This window comes from Nycticebus coucang, chromosome 23, assembly GCF_027406575.1.
Source record: "Nycticebus coucang isolate mNycCou1 chromosome 23, mNycCou1.pri, whole genome shotgun sequence".
In the NCBI taxonomy this organism is placed as follows: Eukaryota; Metazoa; Chordata; class Mammalia; order Primates; family Lorisidae; genus Nycticebus; species Nycticebus coucang.
Genome location: NC_069802.1, coordinates 33,108,110 through 33,122,211, shown reverse-complemented (window position 1 = coordinate 33,122,211; position 14,102 = coordinate 33,108,110). Strand labels below are relative to the sequence as shown.

Below are 14,102 nucleotides of genomic sequence, written 5' to 3'. Positions count from 1 at the left end.
AGACAGAGTCTTCTGAGTGCCGCAGTGTCACAGCAACCTCTAACTCTTGGGCTCAAGCAATTCTCTTGCCTCAGGCTCCCCAAGTAGCTGGGACTACAGGTGCCCACCACACACCTGACTATTTTGTTGTTGTTGGTTGTTTGTTTTTAGCAGACTCTGGCCTGTCCAACCCTGGCATGTGGCCAGTGCCCTAATTGCTGAGCTATGAGCACCAAACCTACACTGGGTGTTGTCAGATCTCATTTAATTCTTAAAACAATCTAGGAAGCAGGTATACAATAATTCCCACTTTTATAGATTAAAAAAACTGAAGCTTAGAAAAATAACTTACCCCAAATCATACACCTAGCAGACAAAGCAGAGACCACACTTCTACAACTCTAATACTATACTCTTCCCACAGACACATTAGTTCCATTCACAAAGCTAACTTTTCAGATCCAAGAGAGTAAATTGTCAGAAAGAACATTTGTTCCATAGTGCTCACCAGGAGAGCAATTTTGTCCCCCAGGAGATAAAGGGCAAGTCCTGGAGACAATCTGGGTTATCACTGCTATTAACATCTAGTGGGGAAAAGCCAGGGATATGGCTGAACAGGACGACTCCCAAAATAAAGAATCAATCACCTGGCCCAAAATGTCAATAGGCTTTCTGTTGAGAAATGTTGCTCTAGAGAAGTATCTTTCAAACATTGTTAACCATAATCTTTACTATGCAATATCCAGATTCATACACATCATAAAAGCCTCAAATTTCAGGAAACAATATTTCCCTCTCTAAACTGTGATACATTCTAATATTTATTTTTCCATTTAATTTTTTTATGTTGTTTCTGACCCACACAATCAATTTATGACCTAATAGGTCATAGAACAAATTATGAAAACTAATGGTCTTGAGTACAAAAGTTCAATGACCTTTAAAATTGTACATTTAGGTGCATCACAAATTTAACCAGGTACCTATGTAGGACAGGATACTCATAATCAAATAGTAACAAACAATAACAAGGTATCTTCCATAGCTTAAAAGAATTTATAACTCATTTTGTCTCAGATATGCTACAACCTAAAATATTACCAAAACTAATTTCAAAAGTAATGTGTCGCTTCAACAGTTCAAAAGAAAATATAAAAACAGCCGAGCGTTGTGGCGGGCGCCTGTAGTCCCAGCTACTCAGGAGGCTGAGGCAAGAGAATCGCTTAAGCCCAGGAGTTGGAGGTTGCTGTGAGCTGTGTGAGGCCATGGCACTCTACCGAGGGCCATAAAGTGAGACTCTGTCTCTACAAAAAAAAAAAAAAGAAAATATAAAAACAATAGCATAACAAAAACAAATCCAAGTATCATTCCTGCAGAAATGTTTCTACCTTCTGTCTACTAACCAGACATTACTTCATTTAATCAAGGGAGATTTACACTCAGTGAAGGAACCTTAGTTAACTATCTGGTCAAATTTACTTTACAGATAGAAAAAACGAATATCCAAGGCCCAGTGCAGCGGCTCACACCTGTAATCCTAGCACATTGAGAGGCTGAGGTGGGTGGACTGCCTAAGCCCACAGGTTCTAGACCAGCCTGAGCCAGAGCAAGACCTCATCTCTAAAAATAGCTGGGTGTTGTGGTGGGTGCCTGTAGTCCCAGCTACTTGGGAGGCTGAGGCAAGAGAATCGCTTGAGCCCAAGAGTTTGAGGTTGCTGTGAGCTATGGCACTACAGCACTCTACTGAGGGTGACAAAATGAGACACTGTCTCAAAAAAAAAAAAAAAAAAATGAAGATCCACAGGTGAATCATTTTGCATAAAATCACAGAGCGAGCAGTAAGTAGCAGAACCAGTAAGGTAATGCAAAACCACCAGCTTCAGAGGGGGAAAAAATCCTAAAAATTCAAATTCAGGCTCTACTTGTTACTAGTTGAATAAGTAGGGTAAGTAATTTAACCACTAAGACTGTTTCTTCAACTTTATTTTTTTCAATTAATATAAAGTTTATTTCTTTTTTAAATTAGATCTCTTCTCCATGCGAATATTAACATGAAGGGGGGTTTTATATCAAATCTGTTTTCCATTTCTATACTAGATACTCTGAATACATTTTTCTAAATGTTTTTTACCCAAAGATAAAAGCTTCAATTTTTTTTTTTCTTGAGACAGAATCTCACTTTGTCACCCTCTGTAGAGTTTCGTGACATCACAACTCACAGCAACCTCAAACTCTTGGGCTTAAGCGATTCTCTTGCGTGAGCCACCCAAGTAGCTGGGACCACAGATGCCCGCCACAACACCCAGCTACTTTTTAGAGATGAGAGTCTTGCTCTTGCTCAGGCTGGTCCAGAATCTGTGAGCTCAGGCAATCCACCTGCCTCAGTCTCTCAAATGCTGGGATTACAGGCAAAAAGTTTAAATTTTTGACTATGTGATATCTAAATACAATAACAACTTGGGAGGTAAAACAAAAATATAATAAAAATACAGAGAAAAGACTCAGTTCAGGAATCATTACAACTTAACAGTGGTAATTTCCTAGGATTCTGGGCAAAAGATTCCTTCTTCCTATCTCACATGTTTTGAAAATTCTAAAACTATTAGATGTTACTTATGTAAATTTCAACCATCATACTTCTTTGACCCCCTTTCTAACCAGCAAATACAAATCATAGGCTGAATTAGTTAGTGCATTACTTGTTGTAAAGAAGAAATTTTTTCTCATTTAGGTATCAATTTGTTCCCATTTAAGGGGAACAACAAAGAATATGAAATTCCCCTATTTACCGTTTCTTGGAAACTTTCAGACACCAGAGGTCATGTTTAGCCCAGTAATGAAAAGATTTTCAGGGGAAGGTTAGAGTCAGGAGGTCCCTCGAACTCACATCTGTGCATCTCTCTTCGGAGCATATTCCCACAGCAAGTTCAGGTGCCTGTAATGCTGACCACTGCACCTGATACCTCCAGCTCCCATGTTTCAACAGCAGGCAGCACCAAGAGCAGCGAAGTGAAGACTAAGCTACTGTGTTCAAACTGTAGTCATGATGTTGGGATCTTGAAGATGGAAGGTTCCAAAGAAATGGTGTATACATATAATTCTATCTGACTTGAAATTTTTCCATTCCTGCAGCTCCAGATCAGATGCTAAGGCTAAGTAAGAGGTTCCACCTGACACAGCCTTCCAGGAAGCAGCCATTACAGGAATGGCCTCATTTGTGGTGTTATCACAGCTCACTGCAACCTCACGTTCCTGGGCTCTGTGATCCTCCCATCTCAGCCTCCCTTGTTGGTGAGATCCTCACCACCATGCCTAAATAATCCTTTTTTCTAGGTCTTGATCTGGCTGGACTCCAACTCCTGACCTCAAGGAATCCTCCTGCCATGGCCTCCCAAAGTACATGAGCCACCATGACCATTCTGTTTCCTCAACTTTATTATTTTTTTCTCAGCCTCCCATGTAGCTGGTACTACAGACGCCCACCACAAAGCCTGGCTGGGTTTTGTTGTTGTTGTTACAGCTGTTAATTGTTGTTTAGCAGGCCCAAGCCGGTTCAAACGTGCCAGCCCTGTTATATGGGATCAGCACCCTAACCACTGAGCACAGGTGACGAGCCTGTTTCCTCAACTTTGAAGGATAATACTGTACTTGTCTTTACAGGGCTCTTGCAAAGATTAAAAGTCATGTAAATGTGTAGCAAGAACTCATTAAATTCCCTTTTTCTTCCTCTCCTAGCTCTCTATTCCATAATCTTTCTCTAGCAAGCCAATTTTCCCAAAATACATTTTCCCAGTTAATACATTTTTATAGGTATGCAGAGAAAAGAAAAAATAATTTTCCCAGTTAATACGTTTTTATAGGTATGCAGAGAAAAGAAAAAAACAAGGAAAATGGATCATACAGGTACATTCATTCAATTATTTAAAAAATAACCTATTCATACTAGTCTGAGCTTCTTTCTTTTTTTTTTTTTTTCTGTAGAGACAGTTTCACTTGTACTGCCCTCGGATACAGTGCCGTGGCGTCGCATGTCTCACAGCAACCTCTACCTCTTGGGCTTACGCGATTCTCTTGCCTCAGCCTCCCGAGCAGCTGGGACTACAGGCACCCACCACAACGCCTGGCTATTTTTTTGTTGCAGTTTGGCTGGGGCTGGGTTTGAACCCGCCACCCTCGGCATATGGGGCCGGCGCCCTACTCACTGAGCCACAGGCACCGCCCCCTGAGCTTCTTTCTTGAAGGGTTCTGGCCATAACATATCCTTCCTTTATGAAATGATAAAGTAGGTACTCTTACCTGAAAAACTTGGGCACTCCCTAAGGCTCCACCACCTGAGTTTTTTATAACTGGTTTATATATATATGCCTGGAACTCTGCACTAACCACATCTTTACAACCAGCACCTGTTTTGTTTTCAGAAATCAATTCAAAGAGACCATTACTGACACTCTAATGTAGAGCTGACCAGATAACTCTATTTCCTATTTAGATTTCATCCTGGCATAGATCTTATTATGTGTTAGTTTGTAAATTCCTTAAGACTAGGTACCACATCTCGAATTGCCAACATAAGGTACTACAGGGCAGACAGCAGAAAATTCCATGCTCGGTGACAGAATTTGATGGAGTTAAGCTTTGAGAACCAGAGGAACGTGATGAAGTAAAATAGAAAAGGAATGTCATTCAATGCAAATTTCACTAAAATCACCCACTTTGGAAGGTCGGTGAATTAGCAGAAAGAATTTCTTTGCAGATTACCACCTAAAAAAAATCAGAAAACACCTATAGATTCACACAAAGAAAATTAAAACTATAAGACCTAATACTGACTCGGGCTTCCACCTGGATCTGTCACTGACTGCTTATGTAACCTTGGCCCAGCTAATCTAGGCCCACAAATCCCAGCCATAAAACAGAAACCCCCGCCTGCCTTTGCCTACTTCAAAGGACTGTTGTCTGGATAACAAACATGAAAAACCTTTCCATAAAACCTTTTGAAAATGTAAGAGGAAACCCATGAGCAAAGCATTAAATTAGGTATTATACAGCAATATTTAAAACAGGCTAAGACATATGGCATTAGTCAGCTTTTGAAAATTCATTGTGCTTTTTCTCGTGCTAAAATCCACTTTTATACCTTAAAAAAAAAAAAGGTTTTAATGACCTAAGAGACCTAAGAAAACTTCACAATAAATTATTCTAAGTAAACTAATTTAAGCACATAAATGATTTATTTGATGCTAGTAAATAAAAAAATACTTCTAATATATATTGCACCTGAAAAGTTGAATACTGGAAATAAAACTGACTTCTGTATAGTAACTGGGCCTTCAGAGCCAAAATTTGTAACACAGCACAGTGAAATACTTGAGTTGGATATCCGTGGCCTACAAAACCAAAGGTGATGATGGCAAAACTTGAGATGACAAATGAACAAGACACTCTTCCTTTAATTCATTTAAGACTATTCAGCCATTACAAAATACTTATTTTTCCACTCTAGCTCCCAAAGGTCATCTTACCAGAGATTTCCATTGGTTATTAGCATCAAGAAGAAATTCAGACATAAAATTCCTATGCAGCTTTTTTCATTTTTTTCTAAATCACCTTGGTCACAGTTCAGAAAACTGGACTTTTAATCTTCTGGATGAATATATAAAACAATCTCATTAACTATATCTAAGTAATTCAGAATTAGTGATAATTCTGACTTACACTATGTTAAACTGAAAAAGCTTTATTAAACTAGTTATGCAAGAAGGAATAATTGATTACTGTAAAGATTTTTTACTTTTTTTTTTTTAAATAGGCACTCTACCGAGGGCCATAAAATGAGAATCTGTCTTGACAAAAAAAAAAAAAAAACTGCCTTTTCAGAATTTGTTCAAATGTTCACAATCACCAGGATATGATGCTCAAAAATAATAAACGACTTCTTGAAAATTTTAAAATAAGGCTAGTTAGCATAATACACAAATTAATAAACCTGTGATTATTTTGGGAGGTCATAATCATTTGGAAATTTGATGAAGGGTGCAAAACCTCTAGGAAAAATATGCATAAAATTCTTGACATCAATTCAGGTGATCTCTGGGCTACTTCTTCACGGCCTAAGTGAGAGAAAACCTTGAATTCCACTAGTCCTCAGTAACTTCCCTTTCTGATTCTGAGAAAGTAAAAAGCTCCCCCTCCCATTTTTTCTTTTCTGCAAAGAAAGATCCTATAATAATGAACTCAATTCAAAAGCTAAAGGGGTAAAAACACTACAATATAGCTAACTGGATGCAAGGGTATACACTTCCGCTTAATACCTTGAGCCTTAACCATTCCTCAAGCTTCTCCCATACGAGCGGTTCTCATCCTTGCCTGCACGCTACACTCTCCTGGACAGGTTTAACTTACTCTTGATGTGTGTGTTCCCCCTCAGAGATCTTAATTTTAGTGATTTGGGCCTTGGGTTTTTAACAGCTTTGAGATTAATTCTAATAAGCAACCAAGGATGCAATCACTGTCCTAGACACTCCTGGTGTTTCAAACTACATCTGAATTAGGTATTTTTAAATTTACAAAATGGAGAGAAGGAGAAGATGATTGTGGAGCAGGAGTGCTAAGAGTTGAAACTCAGCCTTAGGCTTTACGTTGCTGGTGTGGAGTGTGGCCTGGCAGTGAACACTGTGGACATCCTCCACCCACCTGGCTGGGCTGGAAGGCCCCCCTCTTTTCTGTTACAAAGGTTCTGCTTAATGCCATGTAATTCCTGAAAAGTCCGAAAAGTTGATTTGTATACTTAAACAATAGTCATCTAAGTGCTGTTATTAGGTTCATTTTTACAACTAACAGGAGTTTGCGGCATAGCCACGTGACTTTCCCCAATATAAACAGGCCAAAAAGTGAAATTTGAATATTGTTTTTTAAAATCATTAGTAAGCGTCCCCAACTATTGCCAGGAAAGTGCTTTTTCAGCTTATGCTGCACCAATTAAGAGTCCAAAATGGTTCTCACAGTTAAACCAACTTTTCCCGAGGCCCTTTCATTCGCACCCGAGCAAAGAATTCCAACAGAGAATAGATGTCTTAGGACAAAATCCACCTCCAGTCAATGCTGGCGGCAAAGTTCCAAGGAGCAAGATAACCACCCATAAAGAGGGAGGGTTCTTTAATTCCTAAACCTGCTTTTTCTCCCCAATCCAACCCGGGAAAGGGTGTGTGGGGGGAACATAAGCAGCGGGTCGTGGGGAGAAGCTGGAGATTCCTTAGAAGGATGGATGGGGGTTTGTAGAAAAACCCGGCGAGCCCCGAGACAGGCGCGGGGGTGGGGGAGCGATGGGACGAGGACAGCGGCGGAGACGGCCTACTCCCCGCGATGGGAAGCCCGCCGCAGGTGGCCGAGGCCAGGTCCCAGGCTGCGTGGGCAGGAGGGGGCCGGCCCCGAGGGCGGCGGGTGGGCAGCGAGCGCACCACCCCCCTCGGCCCGCCGGGCCCCAGGCCGAGGACGGTGCGGGGAGGAGGCTGCGCCGCCCGCCCCGAGGGCGCGTCCGAGCCGAGACGCGACTCCCCGAGGGCCCCGCGGCGGGCGGGAGGTGCGGGCGGCGGCGCGGCGCTGACAGCTGCGCAGGCGGCCCCGGGGGCTGCGGGCTCCGCGCAGACCAGGCCGCCCCGGGGAGCTGGCCCGCTCCTCCTCGCCGCCCGTACCGCCCGGAGCGGCCAGCCCTGCGCTCCGTTACCTTGTCGCAGTAGAGCCCCACCAATTGCTTCATCCGCCAGTGCGGGGCGGTGAAGACGTCCACTTCTTCAGGGAAGGGCGCCATCGCCACAGCCTCAACCTCCGCCTCAGCAGCCGCGGCCGCCGCCTCTCCATAGACACCCTCGCCGCGGGGCAGAGGCGGCGCGCCCCCACGCGCATGCGCCCGCCCCGTCGGCGCGCGCGCCCGGGCAGCCCGGCCGGCGGAGACGCGGGTGCGCGCGAGCCGCCGCCATGCGGTTCCCGCGGCCCACGTGACCGGGCGCGCACGGAGGCTCGCGGCTGCTGCCTCCCGCCCGCGCTCTTTTCGTTCCCTGTGCTCTTCATGGCCTGGGAGAAGAACCCAAGCCTTTACCCCGTTTGTCTCCCCACGTAAAAGCACAGTGTCTGAGGGGAGATGTCGCCTGAGTGACGCTCTGCCCACCAGGCCTGGAGGCCGAGGGGGCCGAGCACAATGGCCGCGGAGAGGGCCGCGAGCTCGGCCTGGGCGCCCAGGCCGCGGTGTCCTGTTGGCGGGGTCGCCGGGCCGAGCGCAGGCCACGCCGTCCTCCCGCGGCTCGGAGGCCCACGAACCGGGCTCGTGCAAGCCACCGGGGGCGGCAGGCGCGGCCCGGTGCGGGGTGGGCAGAGCCCGCGGGGGGAAGGCCTCGTGGAGTCCAGGGGACGCGGCCAAGGGAGAAACCGTGTCTGGGGATGCGGGGACGGAAACGCACCTCCCGGGCGCGGAGAGGCCACGTGGGCCTGCGGGCTGGGGGGAGGGTGGTGCTGCGGGAGGTTCGTGCGGGAAAGGACCTTGGGACCGAGCCCTCCATTTTAAGCCGAGGCTCAGAGAGAAAGAAGAGGACGGAACGGCACTACCCGGGGAAGCATGTCCCCAGCCGCCCCCGGGAGACCCCCTTCTCCATTCTGCCTCGTCATTTCTCCACTATTGGCTGGAGGAGGGATGAACGGATAGAGAAATGGGAGGAAACCGGGTAGGGGAGAACCTGGGGTGGATGTTACGGGCTGGTGGCCGTAAACTCCAGGAGGGCAAGAACTAGATTAGCTGTGTTCTGTCTTCTATCTCTGGTCCCTGTCACAGTTCCGTGACAACACGGGGGTCCAATAAATAGCAAATAACGCAGTAGAAGGAGGTGAGAAGGAACTTCGCAGCGGAATGCATCCTGTTTAGTTCTGATCCTATGTCAGCAAGAGTTAAGTCACAGACTCGAGAGGGAATTGGATTTTGCCACAGAGGTGGTGCAGCCATGAGCCAGCCACGTGACTTCTTTGTGCCTCCCTTTCCTCCTAAATGAAATGAGGGTGCTAGGATTAATTATTTTCAAAAATAAAATGGGAGTAATAACACTTTATAGGATTTTCATGAAGATGAAGCAAATTTATATATTTGAAGTGCTTATAATATTACAGTATCTAGCACAGGTAGTCAGTACTCTGTGCAATCTGTTAATATTAAATGAAAAAACTCTATGAGGTAGTCGTATAGGAAAGACCTGAAGACGTTTGGATAGTGGCCTAGGGTTCCACAAATTAGCGAATAAATACTCTGGCCATGTAAATCTAGGTCTGGTAATACCCTCCCAGGCGCCATATTAGCTGGAATACAGAGATGGCTTCTACACCGTCTGTACTAAACAAGTGGGAATAATGCTTGAGAGAGAGAATGATAAAATCCTTGGTAGATCAATGTTTCTTCGTCTGTCCTCCCTTTTACCCAGTTGTGCCCCCCTTTCCTCTGCTCTTTCCCTAGGGCTTTGCCTTGGTATTTTTTAATAACCCCAGAAGACACTTTTTTTTTTTACCCCGTTTCTGTACTTCATTCTGATCTTTCAGCTATCTTGGAGTGTAGAAGCAGACCTCAGGTGAACCAGTTATGTAAAGAAATGAGTTCTGCAAGAATAAGCACTGTTTTATCCTTAGCTCTTGGACAGGTATCCATCATACAGTTAATACTAAGTAAATATTTGTTGAATAAAGAAGGAATGAGGGAATTTTGTGGCATGCTGTAATTTCCTCATTTTAACTAACTTTTACTATACCATGTTGTATTTCCCATTGATCTGTTTTTGCCCCTACTGTTATTAGCATATACTAAAACCAGGTACATTAAAAAGCAACAACAAAAAATCCATCCACACACAGTTTCACTGTAATCCAGATTTGAAGCTGTGTATTCAGCTGGACAATATTAACAGCCACCTTGGACTCTGGCCATCTCAAGGAATTTGTTTAAGATGACAAAATGAAAGAAAGTGATAAAAATAAGCCCTGTGGGTCATTTTTTCCCTTCAATAGAAGCTGTTAACATAGCTCCATATGCTGAGTAATGTGGCAATTAATCACGGGATTTATCCAGAATAAATGACTGATTGATATTGAACTTTAGTTCTAGAGAGAGGTCACTGATGAGTGAAGTATCGTTACTGGAGGTTACTGCAACTACAGCAGATAGGAACTGTTATTAAAGCCAAGGTCGTCGTTTTAATCACCTCACTATATGACTTCCTTGGGTATATATATGACAGCAGAGAATGCTAACAGGTCACCTAGCCACCGGCCCCCCAAAGGAGCCTGGCTGAGGAACACAGCAGTGAAAGTCCACATAATACAGCACCTGGTGGGGTTGGTGTTTTCTTACCACTCACATTCTCTCTGAAAAACTTGATGCTACAGGGGAAGAAAATCAAAGGATCCCTTGGCAATCTAAAAATATGATGACACTGGGCCTCTTCCCAGGTAGTATTTTCCAACCCTAGTTTTGAGGATGCTGGAAAAGGTTACTAGTCAGGGAAAGTCAATTCTAAGGCATTTTACTCTTATTTATTTTAAGCATGTGACACAGCACTTCCCCCAGTGGGGGGTTAGTTATGAAAACAAGCAATGAAAGAGCGTTTCAATTGCAAGACAAGTGCAATCACAGTCCTGAATCAATACCAGAGCTGATCTTCACGGTCAGTCAGAACAGCCTAGCAGCAAATGCTGCAGCAGCTTCTGATGACCAATGGTTGTTACCGTTTGAGTGGTTGTCACCTCTAAAACTCATGCTGAAACTTAATCCCTAAGGGGCAGTAGTAAGAATTGGAGCCTTTAGAGTTGGTTGTGTTGTGAGGGCTCTCCCCTCATAAATGGATTAATGGGTTATCATGGGATTGGGAATGGTAGCTTTATAAGAAGAGAAAGAGAGACCTGAGCGAGCACGTTCAGCCCCCTTGCCAGGTGATGCCCCATACCTTCTCAGGACTCTGCAGAGACCCTGTCAGCAGAAAGGCCCTCTCCAGATATGCCCCTCGACCTTATACTTCTCAGCCTCCATAGCTCTAAGAAATAAATTTCTTTTCTTTATAAATTACCCAGTTGCATCTATTCTGTTATAAGAAACAGAAAATGGGATAAGACACAGAACAGGATGGTCCCTTAATCTACTTTCTGGACAGCCAGAGAAGACCTTCTGGTAGAAGGTGCTCTTAGGCTCAGCATGAAAGATTTAAAAGAATTATCCATGTGGGACTCCAGGGAGTTTATTTTCACTTAGTCATCATAATTGGACACCTACTATGCAACAGGGGCTCAGGACATAAAGTTGAATAAATCCACATCACTGTTCTTGAAATTCTCAACAGCTTTCAAGAAGATTCAAAGTGACACATCACCTGACCCCATCTGACCCAGCTGCAGGGATCAGTGTTTCTTTCTTGTTCATTCTAGTCCCTCTAGTGAGTGACTATGGCGTTAACTACCAAATATTTTTGACAAAAAAGAAAAAAAAAGTGTGCCTAATAATTTATCTTGTTTCTTAACAATTTTGAATACCTGACATTACATGTAATGTGCTTGTCTGCCTTTATCTATGTTCCCAGAACAAGTAGTGACCAAACATAGTTGGCATCTAATACTTCTTGCTTCATAAATGAGAATGTGAAAGGTCTTTACAAATCAAAATTCCCCTGTTATTCAGTAACATATATAAAGTTTTAAGAAAAATTAATCAAAGTGAGCTATAACTTAAAGTTTTGGGGTTTTTTTTTTTCTTTCAGTTTTTTTGGCTGGGGCCAGGTTTGAACCCACCACCTCCAGTATATAGGTCCAGCGCCCTACTCCATGAGGCACAGGCACCACCCAACTTAAAGGTTTTGTTTCAACAGTTGTTCTCCCTAGAAAGTTCCTCGTTCTTCCCTCGGGCGAGACACTGGGTACTGTGTGAAACCCAGCTGTGGGCATCTCTTTACCTGGACTTCTGAATCCTTCTCCCAGGAGGATGTGAGCTACACTGCAAACTGCAGGAGTGTCTAAATATGCAGTCCCATTTCTTAGATCGCCTTTTGAAGAGAAGTTTAGATAATGTTGAAACCATAGTGTGTTTCATTGCAAGATGGAGATAGAATGTATATAGCAGGCCATGATTCTTCGCAAAAACTCCAAGCAGACAAGAGTCTTCCGTTTCCTAAGTATATCTCTGTGTCACCTACCTTGCTCTTAAGATATACTGCCAAGTCAACAACCACACCTTGACCTCTAATCAAAGGCTCTATTATGGCCTGACTTGCCCGGAGCAAGAATGGTACAGTGTATGTGGCCTGAGGGAAAGGCGTCTGGTCTCTTGAACAGCTCAACTCAGCTGTTTGCACCATGTTGTGAGGGAAAATATCACAAGCTTCTGAAATGGAAAGGAACAATAAGCTTCCTGTAAAGTATCAGGCTTACATTATTGTAATGATGAAATCTGGCAGATGATTGCTTAATCCCGGCCTGTGGGGGTGGGGGTGGAGGCATGTTTAGGGAAAGTATCAGTTGTTTCCTTCCTCCCTGCCCCTGACATTTAAAAAAAAAAATCAAAACAGTACAAAATTGTCCCCAGTTACGTAAGGCAACTCCTCCCAAATTTTAAAATGCTGAGACTGTGCAGGCAGAAAGAAACACAGAGGTCGTATGCATAAGTCCTATTCACTAATAACTGCTCTTTTGGAACAGACTGGCTAATAAATAAAACAGTGACCTGAGTTCTAATCCTACCTTTGCCACTACCTGCCCATCCATGAGACCCAGGGCAAATCACTTGCCCATTCTGGGGCCTTAGTTCCCTCACATATGCAGATTGGTCTGGGAAACTTCTGAGTGATGAGGAGGGCTAAATAATGAATGCCTATTAATTCATCTACAACACACACAAAAAGGACTCTCTTACACTTACCTCTTGGGGGAAATCAGCCAGGTAAGTCAGTCAAATGATGACCTTGAATCCATCATTATTTTATTTATGTAACCATTTTAACTGTGATGAGTTCCATTCACTTGTCTCTACCAAAGTGATTCTTCAGCCTACTATAGATCTTTTCCCTAGTGTGTAAGATTGGAAAAAAACTTTGTCAGAGGTTTGTAATTTAACTGTTCTTGAACATAGAGAGAGAATAAAGCAAAATGGGTAGGAATGTGGGCCCAGTTTCTTCATCTGTAAATGGATACCTCACAGGGTATCCTGAGAATGAAACATGAATGGAATTTAGCAGAGAGGCTGGCCTGGAAACAGAACATTTCAGCTATTACTTTTCCCTGTAAGACTAGGGGATTGGACAAGATGTTCCCTTTGGTCTCTGCCTGTTCTGTTTCCAGGAATCCTAGGAACAGCACCGAAAGCAGTGTTTTTAGTTAAGTCTACAAATTCATTTAACTGGAAAGAGGAGTTAGGTTTGTTGCAAGTGACAGAAAATAGAAAATGACAGTGGCTTACCCAAGATTCAGGTCTTCTTTTCTTTTGTTCATGTATTAGTGATCTATTGTTGAATAAAAAATTACCCCAAAACCTAGTGTCTTAAGATAGAAACCCTTACTATTTCAGAGGATCTGGAATTCTGTAGTGGCCTAGCTGGGCAGTTCCACATCACGTTCTTTTGTGAGGTTTCAGTCAAGCTGTCATATGTTCATTACAAAAAATAAATAAATGGGCGGCGCCTGTGGCTTAAAGGGGTAGGGCGCCGGCCCCATATGCCGGAGGTGGCGGGTTCAAATCCAGCCCATGACAAAAACTGCAAAATAAATAAATAATGCCCCCCCCCCTTTTTTATGATGGCTTGGGGGAAGAGTAGAAAAAAAAGAGTCTGAGCTCAGGCTCAGACAGATCCCTTTCCAGCTCTACCCTTCCCTATGGTATAATGGGGCGGATTACCTTGTCTCCCTGAGTTTCTGGGTCCTCACTTGATACACTGTGAGAATGAGTCACAGGTAATCTGGCAGAGCTGTTGTAAAGACTAACTGAATCCGTGAGTGCAACAGACCTTCACAGCACCTGACACACTAGCATGAATCCTATCTTTTCATATTGCTATATGTTTAAACTTATAAGAATATTCCAAGAGATTATTAGGGATACCTTGTTCCTTTGAAAAGTC

The 14,102-nt window shown here is 43.7% G+C and overlaps 1 protein-coding gene across 3 annotated transcripts in view; it reads right to left on the bottom strand.

The window, feature by feature from the left end:
* Nucleotides 1-14,102, bottom strand: part of FBXL5 (F-box and leucine rich repeat protein 5) — a 65,057-nt gene that overhangs the window by 38,119 nt on the left and 12,836 nt on the right. Inside the window, exon 1 of one of the 3 annotated variants that reach the window (XM_053577451.1) lies at nucleotides 12,908-12,926. The exons of 1 other annotated variant lie outside the window; for it this stretch is intronic. Coding sequence is in view for 1 of the 2 variants with exons in the window: in XM_053577450.1 (XP_053433425.1) it covers nucleotides 7,703-7,786 (84 nt within the window). In the remaining variant the exon portion in view is untranslated. Of the gene's footprint in view, nucleotides 1-7,702; nucleotides 7,906-12,907; nucleotides 12,927-14,102 lie in introns of those variants that run through there. One more of the 3 variants, XM_053577450.1, reaches the window with a different exon arrangement.